This window comes from Cucurbita moschata, unplaced genomic scaffold (assembly GCF_002738365.1).
Source record: "Cucurbita moschata cultivar Rifu unplaced genomic scaffold, Cmos_1.0 Cmo_Scf00014, whole genome shotgun sequence".
Classification (NCBI taxonomy): Eukaryota; Viridiplantae; Streptophyta; class Magnoliopsida; order Cucurbitales; family Cucurbitaceae; genus Cucurbita; species Cucurbita moschata.
Genome location: NW_019268530.1, coordinates 1403100 through 1425576, shown reverse-complemented (window position 1 = coordinate 1425576; position 22477 = coordinate 1403100). Strand labels below are relative to the sequence as shown.

Sequence of the window (22477 nt, the reverse complement as noted above, 5' to 3'; positions counted from 1 at the left end):
AAAAAAAAAAAAAAAAAAAAGAATAAACTCACAATTACCATAAGGACATTTTTATTTTAGTAAGAAATTGAGCTTCCATTGAGGAAAATAAAAAAATGTACAAGGGCATACAAAAAAAATCAATCCCACAATTACCATAACAACATTTTAAACCGAGCTACCCCTCAAACCTCCCTATAAATTCTGTTATTCAGTTTCATTTTACAGCTATCTGGAGGCACACACCAAGCACTCAGCTCCTGCTCGTGAGAAATGCAAGCAATAGTGATTGTTACATATTAACGAGATAACATAATAGTTTTGACACAGTAACTTAAGAGTGATGAACTGCACCTTCTTTAGTTTGCCAGATGCGATGTGGATCATTAGAATAAGTCATCAAAAATATTTATAGCGTTTAAGAAAAATTCAAATGAGTTCTTTCACATTCTCAACAGACAAAAGGCGTTTTCAATTAATACTTCAATATATATCTTGGACTCTTCTAACATACATCTTGATCAGCCCTTTTGAATGATACATCAAAAGCACTACCTAGCATGGATCTCTATAAGAGATAGCCATGCAGAAGACTATTTTATTAAAAAAATACTGCTAAAAAAAGTAATACAAACTCACCATAACATAATGCCTCATTGCATGTATTTCAGCATGATGTGATCTCCTTAATCTATTGTGTTTATCTTTTCCATACAATGATCTTTCCATTTTTGCCAATGTAGACAAGATGTATTGTAGATATAAACTTACTACGATTTTGATGGGATAAATCAGCCAACAGGAAAAAGGCTGTTCAATCAGCTACTATAGAAATAGCAAGTCCAGAACTTAACTTATCCATAGAAACATGCGGTAAACCAGTAGAGTCGAAGAAGATTACTACTTATCATATTTGCGTTTCCTATTCATCTCTCCCTTTCCCTGAGCCAGTTATATAGTAATGAATAGCTTAAAGCTTTGTAGTTAAATTAAAGCTAAATGGGCTAATTAAAAATAATTTACAACACTCCACCGAATAAATAACTTCAATTTCCTAAAGTAAGCGTTTGAAAGATTCCCTTCCTTGAATTTTCTTTTTGCACACACACTTCAAAGAAGAAATCTTGAAGTTGCTGTCTTCTTGCTCTAAAACTGCTTTGAGTTTCTTCACTGAGAATTTTTCCACAAAATCCCCAACTGTTTGAAAGTTTATTTACAAACAAACAGTTTCCAGAATATACATAAAGTATTTTTTTTCCTCCAAATCCTTTAACTTCAGCAACTCTAAATTCTATGCATCTGAAAGGATTACATCCATTATTGATTCTAAAACCAAATTCGGCCAGATCTCAAGAAATTTTCCATCAACATGGTCCAATTGTAATAATGAACTTCAAAATGTGAGATAGCTGGCTACACAAAAGTCTTTGAAGCCATAAGAAAGAAAGATGAGATGAATGGAGGGAAAATAAAATAAAGCCCCCAGTTTTCTTATGCAAAAACAAAGCGCTGAAGAATTCAAAATGTATGCCGGGATACAAATTCAATGAAGGTGAAATAGGCATAATTAAGCAGACTCGGCATCTTACTTGTCACTGACCATTACAAACAACCTCTGGAATTAATGATTATAGGACTAGGATTCTAACAGAAAAAACTATTAACTATGACAATTTGTGGGAACAACTCAACGGTGATAATGAAGTCCCGGTGATAACGAAGTCCTAAAGCCTCTTAAACTGAATAGGCACCGCTGAGCGATCTTTTATTTTCACTGCCATAACTAAGAACCATTTTTTTCCCCAATCCCACTCTCAAATAACATTCCAAACACATTAGGATTCGGACAAACAAAGACAAAAGTAGAATGACAAGACCTTCCTACAGATATGTTCTATTGAGGATGGCTTGAATACTTACTTTTGGTAGGATCCTTGATTGGCTGACAGTCCCCTGTGTATGTTTTATGCTTCCTTGCCTGTACCACCTTGTTTTTCCTTCCTCAGGTAACTCTTCCTTGATTATTTTTGGTTTCCATTGTCTTTTCCCAGACAGGGAGACAACAGATGTGTCCGTCGTTCCTTTTCAATCGAACAGTTCCCATGTGTTTGCGTGATCCCCTATATTTCTTTATTCTCCTCCTTATAGAAGACTAAGATCCCAAATTATTTTTTACAGGTCGGAGTTCACAATTTACTCATTAAATATGGGACTGATTTTTGGAGTCATTTTCGTAATTGAGAAGTGGTGATGGCTGTTCAATGTTGGAGGAGGTTATGAAAGCTAGAATTTCCCTAATAAGAGATCTGCCAATAAAACTCCAAAGGGGAAGAATTATAAACATTTGTTCTATCTAAAACAGCTTCAATTCCTCCTGTCGCATCAAGGAGACAACAATCAATGGACCTTCAGCAATCATATTCTGATACAATCTAGATCATTCATAGAGGCAGAAGATAACTCAACAAATATCAAAAACTATTCAATGGCGATTAGGAACGCATTTCCATATAGCCTCCAATGTAACAACTCAATCTCGGCATCTAAAATCTTCTCATCTGTATACCATTTCAAAATCAAAACTCCTTTTCTTCCCCCTCACTTCGCGCAAAAACAGTCTTAAAACGGGAAATCGTGATAAGTAAATTCAAAACCATAAACAATCGTCTGTTTCAAGATTCTTACCTGGCTTCCACGGCGATCACCGGAAGGAGAGAGCAGCATCAGATCCAGTGAGACATGGGAGAGAAGAGAACGAGTACAGAACAAGCATGTTGGAGGGAGAGACGAAGAAAAAGTCATGGCCGGTTAGCCCAAACCGGATTCCTTGGGTTCGATTGGTCAAATCGGTTCGGTTCGGCTGATAATTACCCGGCAATTTGAAAGTAATTTATTTTATCCAATCAAATAAAATATATAATTATTTGTTCGGATCCAGGTTTTTAAAGAATATGTAGAGATTCAGTCAACATTTTTTATTTATGGTTGAAATAATTGTCACATTTTCTGTGTGTATATATTCTTTAAATAAATTTCATTTGTTTAAGAATATCAATTTAATATAAGTCCTAACTAAATTAATAAAAATACCTCTTACAAAATAATAATAATAATAATATTCACTCTAATTTCCAGAAAAAACTATTAATATTTTATTTAAAAAATCAAATTTTGAAAAATTTCATTAATACCCTTCAAATAAATTAAAAACTTTTAAAATATTTTTTTTTACTGTAAATACCATTTCAAAAATAACATTAAAACATTCGTAGATAATATATGATATGTCAATAGATAGTTTTCATCTATATATTTACGGTAAAAAAAATTTAACTTTTTTTTAATACTACTATTAAAATTTGATGAATGTTTTTTCAACGCAGATAACAATTAAGATTTTTTTAAGAGGTCATAAAAAAAATTTAAAATTAAATTTTTTTTAAATACTATTAAAAATTAAGAGATCTTTAAAATAGAGTTATTAATGGTCTTCTCTCCCACCAAAATAAAGAAAATTTTTAAAATTTAAGAGTATTTTCTAGGGCAAAATACCAATTTTATGAATAATTTTTATTAATATTGCGTAATTAATTACGAATATTAATTGGAATTGGGCAAAAAGTAAAAATAATAATAATAATAATAAATAAATAAAAAAGGTCAAGAAGCCCCTCCATATATGTGTATAGACGCAAAAGCAATTGGCTGTCTCTTGGGTGTAGCATAGGCATGCCTTTTTATTTTTTTAATTTATTTATAAATACTATTTTTTCCCTTTTTAATCGTTTCCCTTGCCTTTAAGAAATGTAATTAAAAAATAAAGTATAATATGTCCACTTTGAGCATAAGTTTTCATGACTTTCCTTTGGGCTTCTCCAAGAGACCACGTACTAATGAAAATAGTATTTTTTGATTATAAATCCATGATGACTCTCTAAATTAGTTCATGTGGGACTTTCATTATACCATTGTATTTATTGTATTTTTTAAATTGTATATATATATTATGTGTTTTATGAGTTGAGGGTTTTAAATATAACTTTTAAAATTCAAATAAATTAATTTTATATGCTAATAAAATCATAGGTTAAATAAATGCAACCATTAGAGTTTAGGGATAAATAATTACAAAGATTATTGTAAAAAAATATATAATTTTTAACTATTTTATTTAATGAAAATTATGAAAAAAAACAAGGAAAAAAAAAGACAAGTGGACAGTAAGCGACAGTTACTTCCATGCTGTCGTCATATCCCATGCCAGCTATGACACCGACGGGATGCCTTAAAATTACGTTTTTCTCATTTTTTAATTAAAAAATGTCATTAAAATATCCGAATTATTTAGTTGAGCCCTTCACGTTCCTCGCCTATAAAAGCCACTCTCCACGCCTTGCCTAACCTTCTTTCGCCTCGCATTTTGCTCGCTGGTCGCAGTCGCCATTTCCAACCATTAAGCTAAGTCTCCTTTTTCCTTTTTCTTTTTCTCTCTTTTCAAGTCTTTTTCCTTTTCTTCTTTCTTTCTTTGTTCTTGCGTTTCTTTTCCAATTCTTCATGTTCTTGAATTCGAATCTTTGAGATTCTGTTTGTTGAAATCTTTGTCGGAGTTCTTGATTCGCTCTCGATTTTGTGGTTTTTCGATCTCTTTGGCTGTTTCTTGGTTCATTTTCCGTTCTCCGTGTTTCTCTGTTGCTCTGGTTTGACGATTCGGAGTTAAGTACTTCTTTCCTAGGGTTTTGTTGGTTACCTCGATGATTTTAGGCTTTCTATGACGTTATCTTTACTAAGGCGACGTATTCGTATCCTCCACTCGTTTTCGGTTGTGTTTCTGTACTGGTTCTACGTCTTCTCATGAACTAATCGCCTAATTCGTCGTGGTGGAATTTGATTCATCTCTTCTTACGGTAGCTGAGTTGTCGATCGGAAGATTCATTTGATTTTTATCAGATTAGAAACTAAATTAACTTTTGACTCGAGAAGATTATTTGGTAATATTTTGGCGGGAAGTCCTTGAAGGAGAGAATTGTATGGCTTCTATTCCAAGGCAAACTAGCTTGGGTTCTAATGGAGGTTCGCCACCTGCCATTCCTGATGAGAGGAAGAGGAAGCGGATGCAATCTAACAGAGAATCGGCTCGGAGATCTCGGATGAGGAAGCAGAAGCAAGTGGAGGATCTCACGGGCGAGGTTAGCCGATTGCAAATTGCGAATAATCAGCTTCTGCAAAGCATTGGTGCCAAGGAGCAAGCGTTTGTCCAGGTCGACAACATGAACAATGTCCTCAGGGCTCAAGCTATGGAGCTGACTGATCGTCTGCGGTCCCTGAACTCGGTCCTTCAGATTGTGGAGGAGGTTAGCGGGCTTGCTATGGATATCCCTGAAATTCCTGATCCTCTCTTGAAGCCGTGGGATTTCTCTCGGCCAGTTCTGCCCGCTGCTGACATGTTTCTATGTTAAGTCAAGACCCTCTTAAAGCCACACTTGCGAATCTTTTGTCTAGTGGTCGTTTGTGAATTTATCGCAGATCTTAGTATTCTGCTATGTCTTGGTGTTTGCGTGTCATGTAATAGAGGTTGTGTATCTGCAAGTGTGGAATAGTCGAGAAAAGTCTACCACCTACTTGTGTTTTTGGTTTATGGTAATGATAATCTGATATTATCTGTATTCAAATTCTATGTTTGCTCTAGCGATTTCCCACTGGGTTATTGCAGAACGCAAGATGTTAGTGGACACCACTGACATAGAATTTGGTCTTATGTATTGAATATTGTTAATGAAAAGCGCTCTGCTGCTTCCTATTAATTCTGCAGCTCGTTACATGCCTCTTGTATGTTGCTATTAGAACTTCTGCTGTTAGTTCTGATCTGTGTCCAATCCAATTCTATCTCTATTACAAATTTGGTTTGGACTGTCAGGAATTTGCCGCCTTTCCTCTTGAATTGGTGCATTACAGTTGAATCAAAAAGTCTCGTGGTTGATTCTTGTTCGTGACTATCCCAGATGATAAAGAATATGCTGGAGAAACCCAGGTGAGTACTGTGGCTTATACTAATCCATTATGCAATCATTCATGGGGTTGATTTTTCTTCATTGAATTTGTTCGATTTTATCCTCGGTATTCTTCCTCGAACCTTCTTCTGATTTATTTTGGAGCTTCTCTCTGGACTTTATCAATGTTGTTTGCCGCTGGATATTTGTAGGGGGTGGAGTTGGTAGGAAATTGGAAAAAGGTAGAAATACTGTGAATATGGTCTCCTTTAATTAATGCTTTATTTAATTTCCTACAAGTCAAAGTAATCTTTAAACTCCATATGCTAATTTTTCTATTGCTTATCTTTGAACAAATTTGACCTGCTTACCCCTTGGTTCCGTGGGCAATTTAGCTTATCCAATGTGTTAAATCGTCTTATTCCTCTTCCACAATATCCTGATTCTTTTCTTCTTTTCTTCTTTTCTTCATAAAATAATCATGTTCTCTATAATAGTCTTCTCTTGACAAATGGCATAGATCAACGTAATTTTCTATTGATAAATGGGTTGGTTACAATACAAAAAGTGAAACGTTCTTACGATTTATCTCTCCTTTTAACTGTATTGACATATGTCGTTTAGTTTCTTGTGATTGCCCTTATTTAAATATTATGGAGCTATTTTACAAACTGTTTTTGGTTTCTAGAACATAAATCTTGTGTGTTATTGTTAATTGCTTTTTAGACGTCATCCCGGGTTCTTTAAAATATGTTTATGTAAGTTTATTATGATTATTGAACATTTAAGTGGATATTATTTTTGAGTTTTATCGTTTGAAATATTAGTCAAGGTGAATTATTTTTGTTAAAAGTATATCTTTGCATAGAAGTTTCCCAGTTCAATCTTTGAAGTTGGAGTTTTTTTTTTGGGCTCTGGAAAAGGAGAATAATTACCTTTAAGCATTTGGAATAAGTTTTGATTAGATAAAATATGTATATTTACTTTTTATTATTAATCTAAAAATGTTATCTATCCAAATTATTTTTCCTCAATAAATAATTGACCAGTGGCAAACAAAGTCGAATAAAATATTCTCTATTATTTTATACCTTTCCACTAGTCCGTTTTGAATTTTGAATTGAATATATTTTTTCTCTTTTTGACTCGTAAAATAGCTTGATTTCTCAATTAAGACCAAGTTCAAGAGATATATACACGTATACATACACCTTTTTCACGTGTGAAATGACTTGATTTGTCAACTATAATCAAATTAATTAAAAGGGATATATGTATACATATACCTCCATTGTTTTCAACATGTGAAATGGCTTGATTATATATATATATATAGAAAGAGACTATTAAAACCTGCAACTGTTCAGAGAAATTACTAATAAATTAACTGGTTGAGGTCCAAGATAGCCAAATGAACTCATTTGATCAATTTGGCTTGTTTTTCTATTCACCGCATGATGCAATATTACGCCAAGAAAAAAACTAATAGAAATCAAATATGTAAGTTTATCCTGATCTATAAAACATTGGCTCTAAACTTTCAGGATTAGCTACAATGATAAGCTACCTAATAGTACTAATAAGAACACAACTAATCATATACAAAGGTTCATAATATAAGAATGAATAGATAGGCAAATTTGGTCCCGATAATAAAAAATCCTAAGCTGAAAAACCAAACCAACAATCATTTCAATCCAGCATCATCAAGATACAAGTTAGTTTGTCTATGTGCAAATCAGTTTGCCCGATTTGCATAAAATGATACCGAATCGGTATACAATTAACATAATGTTCAGCATTATTTCTCACATTTTATTAGCGTTTTATATCATATCCTAGAATAATCCTATGCATATTAACATTTATGGTTGTTTCTATAACTTCTTAAAAGCATAATAATAGGTAGCAAGCATGGACACGGACATGGTTTATGCATCCAAACCTTGCCAATGGCAAATCAATGAGATTGGTGTTTCTTTGCTCTCCCTTGGGAAACTGATCCATCGTCTCTCTTGGAACCCTCAGGTCTTCGAGCCCATGCAGGCGCTTGATCGGGTCCATAGCGGTAATCATAGAAAAGCTCTTCACTAGCATCAATATGCTCCTTGGCAAAAATGCCCACCCTATGATCTCCTGCCACCAACATTACCTGTTCAAGCCAGCAAAAAAATGAGCTATTTCCTTTGCAGAAGTACAACGAGAACTGAGAATTTCAGATTTCATGGGAGATTCCCGATACCAGCTTAGCTTACCTTCGCGTAACAGTTGGGGTTTGATGAATGATTTGCAAACTTTAGCTTGTCTCCTTTACGATAGGCATCTAGAACATACTGTGGAAATATAAAGCTTCTAATATTTAGAATAATGTTGCAATGGAATTTGTAGTTTAGGGTCCAGTTCACAAAGTATCCTAATTATATATATATATATATATATATATATATATATATATATATATATATATATATATATAAGCAAAAAAATGATTAAGTTATTCCAGTAAATACATTCAACCAACTCCAATCCTTTTACCCATTAACATCTGAGAAGATTTCACAAAACCCTTATCACTTAGTTTTTTACTTTCTGGAAATATATTAGCCGATGAATTAGTAGTTGTTCTTGTTTTTTTTAGTACCTTTAGTAGTGTTCCTATACCTGATATGTTCCTTGGATTATTTATCATTGGTATTCAAGCTCTTATATTTGCAACTTTAGCTACGGCTTATATAGGCGAATCCATGGAGGGTCATCATTGATTAGTGTTCGAAATAGGACCAAGGCAATGTATACATGACTCAAGATAATCTAGGGAACATAAATATACAAATAATATAAAAATAAAAAGGTATATTCTATCTAGAGAGTAAGAGTAATAGGAAAAATAAAATTATGCTATTCTTTGAAAATTGTAAAAAAAGTAAAGGGGTCTAAAAGATCTTTTTCCTCTAAACAATCGAATGAAAGAAAAAAAAATTAATAAACTACATGAACTTGGATTAATCAAATATTGATATTTCTGGGCAAGGATTTGGACTAATTCTTTCGTTCTAGGCAAGGATTCGGACTAATTCGTCCATATATATATATAGAAAGCTGTAGAATATGTATATGGCATAAACGTGAAAGAAGCCCATTTACCTGATCATTCAAGTCAAAAAGGAAAGAAGAGTTTGCACGATCGTAAATTTTCCCACGCTTATCTGCTTCTCGATGTGAGATTAATTCCCCTGTATACTCTCCAAGATAATCATTCTTGTTGACGGAGTTCTGAAATCAAATTTTGCCCTGGTTCAGAATATTATTTGAACACAAGAATAGAACACAAAGCTAGTGTCTGACCTTCAAAAACGCTCCCCATCCGGCAACATCGGACTTGGACAGGAGAATCTGGAAATTGAGAAAATAATGTATACAATTCTTGAATTAATACCAATAGATTGAAGTATTTAAACGTTAAATTTCTCACTCTCTGCTGTTGCCTTAGGAGGAGCCGCATGTTACCACACTGGCCATCTCCCTGTCTAGGTGGCTCTCCCAGTGAACCGTCGCCACAACTATGAAAATTGGACATATAGGCAGCATTGTCAGGGACCAGAAAGTTATTTACAACCAGATGAAATATAGATGTCAAACACAAGTTCTATCGGACCAATTTTGGACTGTTAATCACTTATGTGTGTGTTCGTGCTTAAAAATACTCATGTTTCCTGCAGAAATAAGTGAACAGGTTGATAGGTTGATCATATTAGATAAAGAAAATGTTCGAACTTCCCATGGCATCAATGTACTAAGTATAACAATGTGAAATTCCGTTCCCTGGAAGATTAACTAATGAAATCTCTATAAATAATATATCTAAAAGTGTTCTCTTTCATGTGGAATATAATGGCCCCAAAATAAATCCCAGTGAACCAAGATGGAGCAAAAGTGTGCTGAACTTCAGTGAAGTTGCTAGCAAACTTCTGCATTAATATTCACCGATATATATGAATAAATGCATATCCATCAGAAGTTGAAGTAAATTGGTTTGAGACCCAATACCTGACCCAACAATTTCGGCATACATCAGGGTCACATTCACGTCCCGCGGCAAAACATGGGCACTGCCTGCTTCTGCATTGACTCTTAGCACAGTGACATCCCCTGAACCTATTTTTGCAACTTTTTGAGCACCTGAAATGAAATTTAAATGCTGGTTTAACTGTGGCCTTTCCAGAAAGAAAGTCTCGTAAATGTCAGGCAACTAAAAAAGCTTAACTGGCAAGAGAATACAATAGATTGAAGTACAGTTCAACACGGGGGTGGGGGGTGGGGTGCAATTATGAACTAAAAACCAAGCATTAGAAAAATCATACCCACAATATTTTTCACAGCAGGTTCCATTATGAAGACAAGGGCATTGTTTTCCACATGAAGACAAGCATCCACACGGTGCATATTGTTTACAAGATTGATTTTTTCCATCAGCAATCCTTTTCCAAAATGATGGATGACCAGCAGATTTCCAAGAATACTTGAGCTTCCGTGCCTTTCCTCGTTTACGAAGTAGCCGTGATCTAGTTCGCATGTCCTGTTCCTAACACAAGAAAGAAAAGGTGAGGGAAAATGCTTAGATTTGTTGTTTTTTCAGTGATGCAAAGCAGCAAGATGAAATGATAAAGATGAGTTCTTCAATAGTGTAATTACAAAAATTTGCAGAAATAACAGAGTTAAGAAATTTAGTACTTCTTAATATATGAGAAACATTAATATAAATACACCCCCGCCCCTCCAAAAGAAAATTCTCAAGGGAAAAGATGTTTTAATTCTTGTTTTCATTTATGTGCAGTTTACCTTATAGTCAATATCAATTTTTCCATTGTCATCTGCATTTGAGTTTAGCGTGCTGTTCGATCTTTGGGAAGTTGAAGCTCCACCATTGTGCATGTAATTGAATACCTCCATGCAAGTCTTCAATCCAGAGAGTAGGTTTCTAGATATGAGGCAACTACAACCAAAATTTTACATATAGAAATCAAAAAAGTCTCGAGGAAACAATACGATTAGTCTACAACTGTTGTTAGAATAGACTTGAGTTCCATTTAGAGAAACAAATACAAATGCGACTCTAATTAAGCAAGATCTTGTCCCAAAATTTCATATCGTTTCATGTGAAATTCATGATGAGCAGAGAATAGCTGACCAATCAAGTTCTAGCTATACATCCATATATCCCAAAGTTACGCAGGGAGATTAGCGTCTCAAAGGATCTTCCTAGCCTCAAAACCAATATCAAATTTTATTGGATAGCTAATCCCTTATCCTTTTCGACTGAAGGCATTGACTACCATCTCGTATCCATAAGCATCTCAAGTAAGTCTAAGGACCCACCTGTTTCTTCCAAATATCTCTATTCCCTTCATGTACAATTCTTTTTCCATGAGCTTCCACTCCGAACTTCCACACGTTCCTTCAACTTGTTCATTGACAGCTTCAACCGACAACTTCGATGTTGACAATTCTTTCACTTCTACAGTGCTATACCTGCTAGTGTCCAAATTATCACATGAAGTAATATCTGAGGGAGGAACTTTCTCCTTAGCTTGTCCGGTGGCTCCACTCAAGGATATATCATTCCTTTGAAGTTCAATTTTTTGAAGTCCATGTATATCCTCATGATTATATCTGGTGCTGGTAATATTGCAGAGTCCAGGGATGGTGTCAGTAGGGGCATTTACAACATCCGTGGCTGACAACATTTTTTGTTTCTTGCAATCTGAAGAATTGTTAGAAATTAGTTCAGGGTCATTTGACGCTGAAACCTTATTTTGGTGCTCCACGGCTCTCTGCTTGGTCCCAGTTTCAGGACTGATAGCAGTTCCTACAGAAGCATCTGAATTTAAGCCTATGGTCGTCTCAGTCACAGAAATGGATTCAGGAGTAATGGATATCAGTTTTTCAGCAAGACATCTTTCATTCTGTACGATGTCAGCATCAACATGAGCACTTGACTCTTCAGGTTTGGATGATCTTGGTCTCTTGTTACTTCGTTCTGGAGTTTTCCCTTGTGTTTGCTGCAAGCAATGAATATATGGAAATAACATTAAGGATCTGTCAAGTATCTTAATGTAAAGAAGCAGACATGGACATTGAAACTGAAAACAACTTTGCAAGAACAACAACTATATTGCCGGATTTGGCTAGTTATAGATGCATGTAAGGAGGCCAAGCAAACTATACGAGTAAAAGATGATGCTATTAACAATATAGCAGACGAGCGCTCAGAAAATTCAGCATGCCATCAACCATTTGTCTCATTGTGTATCTTACAACAATTAAGCATATCAAACTCCAATATGATGCAGAATACTCCTTCCTTAAAACATCAAGAGACAAGAAGAAACTTTACCTTAAGGAAACATTGGTTACTGCAAGGTTTTCTTTCTTCCTCATGTTCAGGCCAATAAAGCAGCTTTTCAATCTGTGAAACAAGATTCTCGGTAAACTCGTTGATAACAAGACAATTACACAAGCTACAAAAGGAAACGAGAACGTAGACACAGTTGCTTACAGGATAGGTTAACGATTGAGAGCACCCATGTAGACGGCAATCAAATAGCTGTCAGTAGGATGCAATACAACAGGTGAGCAAAAGAATGATCAGAAACCACTAAATGTGTACGTCTAGAAATTTTAATTATTATGATTAAACTGTGATATTTAGTCCCTAAACTATAACTCACTTTCAGCTTACTATATAATCATCTAAACTTCGATTTGTCTTTAAGTTTTTAGCTGATATTAAATTGGTCATTCCTCTTTATTATTAGGAGGATTGCCTGGTTTTAGTTCGTGGCTATTATATTTGCAGCGGAAGCTAGCCCAATTGAATTTTAAGATAACTAAAAATGGCCCTACTTACAGGAAAATCTGTACGACATGGATTAAAATCTCAAAGAATCAACATAGAATTTCAAAAACTCTGAGGACCAAAATGAAAAGCAAAAAGCGTTCGAAACTATTCTAAACATTATTGCTTGAACAAATAAGAATGAGAACGGAAAAACTAAAAATCGCTCACCATACAGCGACGGCAAAAGAGGTTATCAAAAGAATCTAATGTCGAACTGAGGCTCTTGTATAAAGATATTCCCTTGCCAGACTTCAATTCTTCCAAAGCTTTAGAACTTGAATCCGTTTTGCAATTCCTTTCCTCAAGGACATTAAACCGCTCCTGAAAATCTCAGAAAAGTTGTGACTCAAGCAATAGAAAAAGGATGGACACTTGAAATTTAGTTTTTTGACAGTTCAAACTTGTACATAACATACAAATATGTATACACTTATAGATGCATGACTATTCAGCACTAGTGTATGTGGCCATTTTTAACCACCTTACCTGGATTTCTGAAGTGGTACAGCCAATGGAATGACTTAAAATTTGAAGTACATCCTGGCCTACTCCATGTTCCTGAATAATAATCCTGGCAAAAGCAACAAAGAAAAAGAATCGACTTTAACAGCTCTGAGTCTGTTTTAGAGTAATAAATAACCAGGCGAAACCACTTCAATTCATCTAATATATTTGAGTCATGCATTGCCTCCTCCCACAGAAAGCCTCAACCAACAGGTCAATCTCATTTGGTCTCCAAAATAGAAGTGTATCAATAATCTAGGAATATAATAAAGAAACAGGAAGACATGTACGAATGGTTGAAAATACTGGGTCCTAAAATGTGCTTCTCCAGGCATGAAATGACCAACACACACAAAAAAAAATCTAGAAATCACCCCTGAATAATTAGGCAGAAGAACAAGAAATACAGTTCATAATAAACCAGGCATCAAGCAATATCTAATTAAGCTTACTGTAGAACACGGTCTTCACCCTCAGAAAACTCATGTTTTTCATCCTCGGGTTCTGCAAGTTCTTCCTCACTGTCACTACAGATCAAGGCTTCACTGCCATGCTGGTCATAATAAATGCGTCTTCTTCCGACTACCGACTGGTCCTCAGCCATTCTCTGATTCCTGTGCTGTGAGAGACAAATTTGAGATGGATATGATAGAAACACCACAACAAAGTACATATTCTTTACTATATATCTATCTTTCCTTCTTGTGAAACAGAGACAACTTCAAGAAAATAAATTATTAGATTGCTAAAGCTAATTTTAAGAGAGAACAATTGAGCAAAGTATCTCAAACAATGGTATACCTGTCCAAAAATATCCACGTTGTGTAAGGAGGTAATCTCTCAACGTATGGAAGTTTAATACTGATGGAGTATACTACCTCCTGATTGTTAATGTAGTCTTTATCATCAGAACCGGAAGCAATCCCAGATAACTTACACAGAGGGAGCTCCATTCTTGAGAGAAGCATTTTTCCGTTCCTACTTTCTTCTACAAATGACGGAACATGTCTAGAAGTTGCAGACATAACCAGAGCAACGTTGCTTGCAAGCCTCAGTGCATTGCTCTCAAGCTTCATCTGCACAAGCATACTATGAATTTTGCCTTTTCCTTTTTCATGGATGTAGAAGGCTTGCCCTAGTTTAAAAGAAATCTCGAATCAAACAAAATTTCTGCAACATACCTTTACTGAAACAACTCTCTCGGCTTGAATTTGCCTTTTGAGCGAATTTACCCGATTCGTCAAGGACTCAATACCAAAATTCGATTCGTCTCCCTATGAAATTGCAATAGAATGGGGTAAAATACATAGATGTACGATCATATACTCAGGAACCAAATGAAACAATTAAATTCTCAAATAAAAAGCTACTTAATCAACTCTTTCATTGCAACAAATTTTCGCGGGAAAAAACAAGGAATACAAAAACCATTACGATTGTGCCGCATACATCAACCAGCCAAAAACACACGAACTTCCGTCGTATCATCTCTAGAACCTCGAATTTCGCAATCACAACCAAATTTCATTCGGATACTAAACAAAAGGATCACCGATTGATTGCTTAAACGATCGCGAAATTAAAAGAAAGAAAAAAGTGCAAGGGAAGGGGATGTGTTAGAGAAAGAGAAAGAGAAAGAGACTGACAGTGAATTTGGCGTCGGAGTCGATTTGCTTGGACGCCATGGTTGGCACATCGAGAGTGGGACTGTAACTGAATCGAGGTTGAGGAAGAAGAAGTAGAAGAAGAAGAGAGGCCGAGTCTGAAGCCGACACGTACGGAGAACAGTGACGTGGCTCCACTCAGATATAGGAATCCAGGACGATTTTGTGCACTCAAATTCAAGAAAAAAATTATTCCATGTTTCCTCTGGGTCCTTCAACTATTCAGTAATTATGCTAAATGCCCTTTTCAGTCGTCCTATTTCTCAAATTCATCAACCTCCTTCAATTATTGAGTAATTGCGGTAAATGCCCATTTCTCTTCCAAATTACAACCGAGGCCGGAAAGCCTTCCTCGTTCCTATCTCCACCACCTATTTCATTCCACGTCCCGTAAAATTCATTATTTTTTTTAAATAGTTATTTCAAAATTTTTATCTTTTAATATAATCTTTAATAAAAAAAATTTATAATTATTAAATAAATCAATATATTTCCTATATAAAATATAGCTAACTTAATTTTTAAAAATTTAAATTTTAATATTAAAACATTTTAAACATTCCAATCACAGATTTATAATTAACTAATTTATTTTTTAATACAACTAAAAATAATAAATATAATATAATTTTTAATAAAAAAAAAATTATAAACTTTTTAATAAATCAATATATTTCCTATATAGCTAACTTAATTTTTAAAAATTTAAATTTTAATATTAAAACATTTTAACAATTAAAAAAAAAAATCTAATACATCCACCTACTTATAATTAACTAATTTATTTTTTAATACAACTAAAATAATAAATATATATATTATTTATAATATGGGTTGAAAATATATTTATATTAAACGAGGCAGGAAATTGAACTGGGGCGAGGACGGGGAATATAAACTTGTCCCCGACCCTATTTATCTCCACTCCCTTTCCCGTTTTCCATCTAAACTAGGAATCCCCTTCGTGTTTGGGAGAAAATGGACATTTTTAATTAAAAGTAAGAACGCGAAACTACAAAAATAATTCAAAATTATAACTGTCAATTATGAAGGAACGTATAGTTTTTGAAAATTAATTTAAACTGAAATTAATACATGTTCACTCATTGAAAAACACGTAAATATTAGGAACATGAAACATAGAACAATCAATTGCATTAATTTAAAATATATGTTAATTACCATTAAATACAATTATATGGTAATAACTCTAATTACTATTCTACATAAAAACAATTTAGACATTATCCTCAAGAACAACTTCATAGCTTTTAGATTGTTTTCTTGAGAAGAGAACCTTATCCAAAAACTGAGCAACAGATTTAACGACCTTTGCAATTCCAACGGCAACGTTGACATAATACAAGCACCAACCCAAAATGTCCACCGGACCCAATTCCTCCGCCGCCATCAACCACTTTCGTTCTGCCACGACCACCAACGCCTCCGCTTCATCCCTCAACCGCCACCACCATAGGCCGCTGAAGCTCAACGTAGTCGCCGTCGTCTCGAACCATCTCTCTTTTCGGGATTCCCCGAATACTGTGTCATCCACCACTGGCTTCACCACCGTCCTCGTCCAGTGCACTACAGACTCATGAAGTCCCAAAAAGAACAATATCCTACTCCACAGGCCGCCCTCAACACGGCCGACAATCGCGTCGGTGAGGCCAATCGACAAACTTCCCTCGATCCCGACACCGACACACACCTATCGTTAACAAATATGAATAAATTATTGCTCATAATCAAATTAAATTTTTTGAGTTGGGTTGGGTTGTTTTAACGTACCTGAAAAGTACAGAGGAGAATCCAAGCAGCGTAGAGACGTGGTTGGGAGACATGGCCAGGAAAGTTAGTGTGGAGAATGGATTTACCGGTGAGGGAATGGAGGAGGGCGGAGACGATAACGAAAGTAACGAGAAGGAAGAGAAGAGGAGAATTGAGGTAGAGAATGAGAGAGAGGAACAATGGCGGCGGGGCGGGGAGATATAGGGCGGAGGAGAGGCGGAGGAGGAGGAGGAAGGAGAGTGGAAGCAAGAGGCCAAGAAGGTTGACGGCGAAGAGATGAAACAAAAAGGAAGGTTTTGGAGCTTCCATGGTGGCAACTTTGGTTTGTAGAAGACAAAGAATTGGATTGGTTTATAAATATATATATACATTTCTTTGAGTAATGTTTATAAAATTTAGGGAATAATCTTGTTATCATAAAGTGGATGCCACGTCCACGATGAGTTGACTTAGACTTGTCCAATAATCATTATATTATTTTCAACCACGATATCAAAAACATGTTGGATTTGTAAATGACATGGAGTTCCCGATCGAAAATGACGACTCCTTTAGAAAAAACGAAGTTATTCAACTACTTTTTCCCAAATCAGTTTCGTTTCGACAACCCAACGAGTCATCTACTTAAACGAACCATCCTGCAGTGCGCCCCTCCTTGAATTATTTGGTCGTGTAATACTTATAGAATACAAAGAACAAAATGCATTTTGACCCATCATAGTTCTGATCATTTCGTGCCACTAGGCGTGGCTGACCATCTATGATAGTGAGAGCGAATATATAAGGAAGAAGCTTAGATAAGAGAATACGTTTTTTGTAAAATGCTCGACCAGGGAGAAAAAATGTTTGGCCGAACCCAAAAAAAATAAAAATAAAAACTTAGTGGATTGGATTAAACCGAATTGAGTATATAATTGTGTGTTTCATATAATTAGAGGTACTCACGAGACGAATATTTTTTTTTGCATAGAGTATAACTAGAGATGTCTATGAGGCGGAGAAAGAAAAGTCTTGAAAGTCTACCTCATTCTTATCTCTATCCCCGTCTTGTCAACTTCTCCCTACCCAATAACTATATGTTGTAAGCCATTGTTGTTACTTTTTTGTTCGCGATCACATTTAACACCAATTTCAATCTCTCAAATCTTGCTTTCAAAATTCTCTTTCGACCATGTTTTCTAAAACTTTCTTCTTGAACCGAGGCGAGAGGCTCAAGCATACGTCGCTTGGCCATAAACAACCCAAGAATGAATTGGCTCAACTCACTGGAAAGTGAGTGCTGCATAATCGCAAGTCCACTGTCATCAAAAGTGCAATTGTGACAAGTGGTATCGCAAAAATTGACGAAGAAACTTTATATATATTAACCTTCATTTAAATATATATATATATATATATATTTATAGCAATATATATTGATACTTTATCGATTTATCCATTAAATTGAAAATCTAATATCATAATTATAGAGACTAAAATTATTTTATTTTAGATCTTTCTTCTTTTTAATTTTTATTTTTTGAATTAAAAAATTCAAACTAATTATTTCGTAGACTTATATAAGTAGTTGGGCCAATGAAGTATTTTTGGAGCATCATGGGCTCTTGGGCCTATTTGTGCCATGATCTTTTTTTTTAATATTTTATAATTTAATTTTCTATATATATATATATATATATATATATATATATATATGTATGTATGTATATATATGTATGTATGTATATATATGTATGTATGTATATATATGTATGTATGTATATATATGTATGTATGTATTTGTTTTTAAATTGAGTATAGATTTATTCTAAAATTTTAAAATATTATTTAGATTACGCCTAATTTGGCTAAGAATTTGCATGAAGAATTGATTATGGCCTTGTGTAATTTTGGCAATAATTCTTAATAAGAAAAATTCAAATATGGAAATTTATTTCCAAATTTGGTAATTTTAAAATTTTCGAAATCACAAATGGTCGAATGGTTTGAAAGTTGGACCATGTGAGATCCCACATGGATTACAGATGGGAACAAAAGTCTTTCCTTATATGGATGTGGAAATCTCTCATTAGTAGACATATTTTAACGAGTCAAAGTGAACAATATCTGTTAGTGGTAGGGTTGGGTTGTCACAAATGGTATCTAAACCAGATACTAGGCGATATGCCAGCAAGGACGTTGGGGCCTTAAGGGGTGAATTGTGAGATCTCACAATCATTTCTTATATAGATGTAAAAATCTCTCCCTAAAAGACGCATTTTAAAATCGTGAGACTGACGACGATACATAACGGGTCAAAACGAACAATACCTATCAGCAATGGAGCTAGTACAAGTCGTAACTCATTCTTTCGTAATGAAGTCGGTCTAATTTAGTTCGGTTCGGGATAGAATTTGGCAAATGTAATGGAAAATGATAAAAATTTGCATAGGGCTCCCACATGTTGTGTGGAGAGGATTAAAGGAGATTCAATAAATTCCTTAAAGTTCCATTAAGTTGTTGGTGGGTATGGCATTATGAATGTGAATTAGTGCTTTTTTTCCTCTTTTCAAGTTTTTTTATGATGTTTCTCTTAAATAAGAAACCACTTAATATTTCTTTTCATAAATGGCTTGGCAAAATAATAATAATAATAATAAATAAATAATACTTTTTAAAAATACTTTCAAGTATTTTTACAAAATTTTTAATAAATTGCTTACATGAATATATATATATATATATATATATATATATATATATATCACATCATTCAAATATTTAGAAGAAAAAAAATAACATTTTAAATTTTAATTGGATGAACAACACATAAAAAATGCGAACACGGGTATTTTTTATTTTCTAAAAATTAAAGATATTATTAAAAAATTTAAAAGCTTAACTGTATTTTTTATGTTTTTATTATAAAAAAATGCTAAAATACCTTTTTAATTTTTTCTAAAATTTATGGATATTATTGAATTTTTATAAAAAATTCACTAATATTTTTTAAAAACAAAATATAAAATAACGTATTACACTCCAAATGTGCTAAAAAGGAGTAGGGCCCACAAATGCGCCATGCAGCCAATGGAAAATATAATAGGGGCCCACCATCCCTAAATTAGTAACAATAATTGTCATCTTAATCTTAATTTACATCGTAATTTAAATATTTGCTCGAGTTGAGCTTGAGCGGTTACCAATGACATTAGAGCCAGACACTAGTGCCAGCAAGGACACTGGCCCTTAAGGGAAGTGGATTGTTGAAGAGCACAAATCATCTCTTACAAAAGTGTGGAAATCTCTCCCTAGCAGACATGTTTTAAAACCGTGAGTCTAACGACAATACGTGACGGACCAAAGCGGACGATATAACAAAACATTTCTTAAGTAGACATGTTTTAAAACCATGAGGCTGACGATGATACATAACGAGACAAAGCGGACAGAACAATATCTACTAGTGATGGATTTGAGCGGTTACACAATCACTAACACGTTCAGATCTCGAACATAATTTAGTTGTGATTAAGATAGGTTCGTATTAATTTAGGGATCTCTTTTTTCCTCTATCACTAACTCCATTAAATGAGTGATGAGAAACAAAAGATGGCAACTTGGGAGGGTGATTTTGTCATCTACTCTCTTTCTCTCTCCTCATTCACTCTCTCTTCCTCTCTTCATAACAAATGCTCAACAATCCCTCTGTTCTTATGTTCCTGCTTCAAATTCTCAACAACAAGAACAACAAGAACAGGAAGAACAACAAGAACAGGAAGAACAACAAGAACAAGAACAGATAGCCATAGCCATAGCCATGGAGCTTTCTTCTGTTCATTCCCTCTCTCCAAAGCCAAACCCAGATGATGACAATGATACCAATCTTTCGACCCAGCTCATACCAGAAGCAACTTCCAAAAAAAGGTTCGTTTTTTCCTCTTTTTTCCAACTTTTCAAGGCAAAAAAATCCAAACCCATTTGAAAAAATTTGTTCTTTTTGGTTATTTCAATCCATTTTCTTCCAAAAACAAAACCCTTTTTCTGTTTTTGCAGAAAGGTCCTGCAAAAAACTGTGGTTACTGTAAAGATTGGGTCTAAAAAAGCTGCAATAGGGGTAGGGAAGATGAAGAATGAAGGCCCTCCTCCTGATTTTTGGTCTTGGAGAAAATATGGTCAAAAACCCATCAAGGGATCTCCATATCCAAGGTTTAATTTGCTAAAAACTCCTTCAAAAACATGTTTTTTGCTCTGTTGGTCCTTTGTTTATCTCTGTTTTGGTGGTGTTTTTAGGGGTTATTACAGATGTAGCACAACAAAGGGCTGTTCTGCAAAAAAACAAGTTGAGAGATGCAAAACAGATGGTTCAATGTTCATTATAACATACACTTCAACCCATAACCATCCAGGTCCCAACATCTCTACCCTTAATTTGGATCAAACTCAAGAACAGAATCAACCACAGCCGTTGGATCAAGGTCAAAATCAGGATGGTCATCCAAATCAAGGGCTAGAAAAGCAAGATCAAGATCAAAGTGAAGAAGAAGAAGAAGAAGAATTAAGTATGGAAGAAGAAGAAGAAGAAGAAGAAGAAGAAGAAGAAGAAGAGGAAAAGGCAAACAAGACAGAAGTGGAAAATCATGATCATTTCTTTGATGAACTTGAAGAATTGCCATCTCCTCAACCTTTCTCAAGCTATTTTTTTGATGAAATTAGGCTAATTTCTGCTGCCCCTTCTTGATTTTTGTTTATGTTGTTCTAAGTTCAAAAGGTTTTAGAGGGCTAAATCTTAGTTGAAGGGTTTGAATTTCCGGTCGTGTTGTACTCGATATGCAAATATGAAATCCTACACCAGTTTCTATCATCGATTATCTTTATTTGGTAATGGTTGAGTAACGTCTTTTCATACAAGGGTTGGTTGACGAGTGTTAATGCTATGTTTGGTTTACGAGTAAAAAAGAAAACTTTATGTGGTTTATAACTTTTTGTTAGTATATCTTAGAATATCAAGGTTTAGATTACATATATCTCAACCAATCTTACGAGATAGCTTTATGGTGTTATAAAGAATGTTTCGTTCTCTTTATAAGAGTGTGGAGATCTTTTACTAGCAGATGCGTTTCAAACCCCTCAAGAGAAAGCCCAAAGAGGACAATATTTGATAGTGGAGGGCTTGGACGACTTTTAATGGTATTAAAGCTGAGCCCTGAAAGGGGGTGGACACGAGGCGGTGTGTCAGTAAGGACGCTGAACCCCGAAGGGGGAGGGCGAATTGTGAGATTCCACATAGGTTGAAGAGGAGAACGAAACATTTTTTATAAGGGTGTGAAAATCTCTCATAGCTATCGCGTTTTAAAACCTGAGGGAAAGTCTAAGACGGAAGGCCCAAAGAGGACATTATCTACTACCAGTTGTGGGCTTGGGCTGTGATGGTGCTGTTTGAACTAATTCTAAAGTTTACCCTCAAGCTAACTTGTGACGGCGAGTTCACGACATTAGAACCCGCACAAATCTAGAATAGACAATTCTCAATAACTCAAACACAAACTTGACGACCTAGTGAGCGGGACGACCTCTAAAATATCTCTAGAGGATAGCGTATGTAGAGAGAGAGAAGGGTTAATTGGTTACAGATAGGACAGGTATTTGGAGACAAAAAAAAAAAAAAAAAAAAA

The 22477-nt window shown here is 34.7% G+C and overlaps 5 protein-coding genes across 11 annotated transcripts in view; 2 read left to right on the top strand and 3 right to left on the bottom strand.

The window, feature by feature from the left end:
• LOC111452610 (vacuolar protein sorting-associated protein 51 homolog) overlaps positions 1 to 2769 on the bottom strand; it is a 15669-nt gene extending 12900 nt beyond the window's left edge. For 2 of the 4 annotated variants that reach the window (XM_023093414.1, XM_023093418.1), the window contains exon 1: positions 2665 to 2769. The gene's annotated coding sequence lies outside the window, so the exon portion shown is untranslated. Of the gene's footprint in view, positions 1 to 1899; positions 2331 to 2664 lie in introns of those variants that run through there. The other 2 variants (XM_023093415.1, XM_023093417.1) reach the window with 2 other exon arrangements.
• Positions 2770 to 4386: 1617 nt separating this feature from the next.
• Positions 4387 to 5801, top strand: LOC111452762 (bZIP transcription factor 53-like). Its single transcript, XM_023093632.1, has one exon. The coding sequence runs from the start codon at positions 5007 to 5009 to the stop codon at positions 5433 to 5435; it is 429 nt and encodes a 142-aa protein (XP_022949400.1). The 5' UTR covers positions 4387 to 5006; the 3' UTR covers positions 5436 to 5801.
• A 1828-nt stretch (positions 5802 to 7629) lies between these two features.
• LOC111452363 (histone-lysine N-methyltransferase EZA1) lies at positions 7630 to 15180 on the bottom strand. Of its 3 annotated transcripts, none has more exons than XM_023093033.1 (17): positions 15015 to 15180; positions 14550 to 14642; positions 14170 to 14444; positions 13821 to 13982; positions 13351 to 13435; positions 13033 to 13185; positions 12523 to 12570; positions 12361 to 12432; positions 11343 to 12025; positions 10806 to 10959; positions 10328 to 10548; positions 10014 to 10145; positions 9439 to 9526; positions 9312 to 9359; positions 9111 to 9239; positions 8222 to 8299; positions 7630 to 8118 (listed from the first exon to the last, which is right to left on the bottom strand). In XM_023093033.1, exons 1-17 carry the CDS (start codon positions 15051 to 15053, stop codon positions 7927 to 7929), a joined length of 2652 nt encoding a protein of 883 aa, XP_022948801.1. In that variant the 5' UTR covers positions 15054 to 15180; the 3' UTR covers positions 7630 to 7926. The 3 variants fall into 3 exon arrangements, with proteins under 3 accessions (XP_022948801.1, XP_022948802.1, XP_022948803.1); XM_023093034.1 differs by having other exon boundaries at positions 10328 to 10542; XM_023093035.1 differs by lacking the exons at positions 14550 to 14642; positions 15015 to 15180 and having other exon boundaries at positions 13821 to 13987; positions 14170 to 14307.
• A 1089-nt stretch (positions 15181 to 16269) lies between these two features.
• LOC111452502 lies at positions 16270 to 17133 on the bottom strand. Its single transcript, XM_023093270.1, has 2 exons — positions 16824 to 17133; positions 16270 to 16743 (listed from the first exon to the last, which is right to left on the bottom strand). Exons 1-2 carry the CDS (start codon positions 17130 to 17132, stop codon positions 16270 to 16272), a joined length of 783 nt encoding a protein of 260 aa, XP_022949038.1. The 5' UTR covers position 17133.
• A 3233-nt stretch (positions 17134 to 20366) lies between these two features.
• On the top strand, positions 20367 to 21687 carry LOC111452366 (probable WRKY transcription factor 27). Of its 2 annotated transcripts, XM_023093044.1 has the most exons (4): positions 20397 to 20545; positions 20582 to 20729; positions 20859 to 21011; positions 21096 to 21687. In XM_023093044.1, the coding sequence occupies exons 1-4, from the start codon at positions 20401 to 20403 to the stop codon at positions 21541 to 21543; spliced, it is 894 nt and encodes a 297-aa protein (XP_022948812.1). In that variant the 5' UTR covers positions 20397 to 20400; the 3' UTR covers positions 21544 to 21687. The 2 variants fall into 2 exon arrangements, with proteins under 2 accessions (XP_022948811.1, XP_022948812.1); XM_023093043.1 differs by having other exon boundaries at positions 20367 to 20729.
• Positions 21688 to 22477: the final 790 nt, after the last annotated feature.

Coding starts and splice junctions, on each gene's coding strand:
- LOC111452363 (XM_023093033.1), bottom strand. CDS start 15,053: ATGGCGTCCAAGCAAATCGACTCCGACGCCAAATTCACT. Junction 10,960..11,342: donor GAGATATTTGGAAGAAACAG/GTGGGTCCTTAG, acceptor TTTTGGTTGTAG/TTGCCTCATATCTAGAAACC. Junction 8,300..9,110: donor TTTTTGACTTGAATGATCAG/GTAAATGGGCTT, acceptor ATATTTCCACAG/TATGTTCTAGATGCCTATCG.
- LOC111452502 (XM_023093270.1), bottom strand. CDS start 17,132: ATGGAAGCTCCAAAACCTTCCTTTTTGTTTCATCTCTTCGCCGTCAAC. Junction 16,744..16,823: donor TTCTCCTCTGTACTTTTCAG/GTACGTTAAAAC, acceptor TGTTAACGATAG/GTGTGTGTCGGTGTCGGGAT.
- LOC111452762 (XM_023093632.1), top strand. CDS start 5,007: ATGGCTTCTATTCCAAGGCAAACTAGCTTGGGTTCTAATGGAGGTTCG.
- LOC111452366 (XM_023093043.1), top strand. CDS start 20,401: ATGAGAAACAAAAGATGGCAACTTGGGAGGGTGATTTTGTCATCTACT. Junction 20,730..20,858: donor GAAGCAACTTCCAAAAAAAG/GTTCGTTTTTTC, acceptor CTGTTTTTGCAG/AAAGGTCCTGCAAAAAACTG. Junction 21,012..21,095: donor AAGGGATCTCCATATCCAAG/GTTTAATTTGCT, acceptor TGGTGTTTTTAG/GGGTTATTACAGATGTAGCA.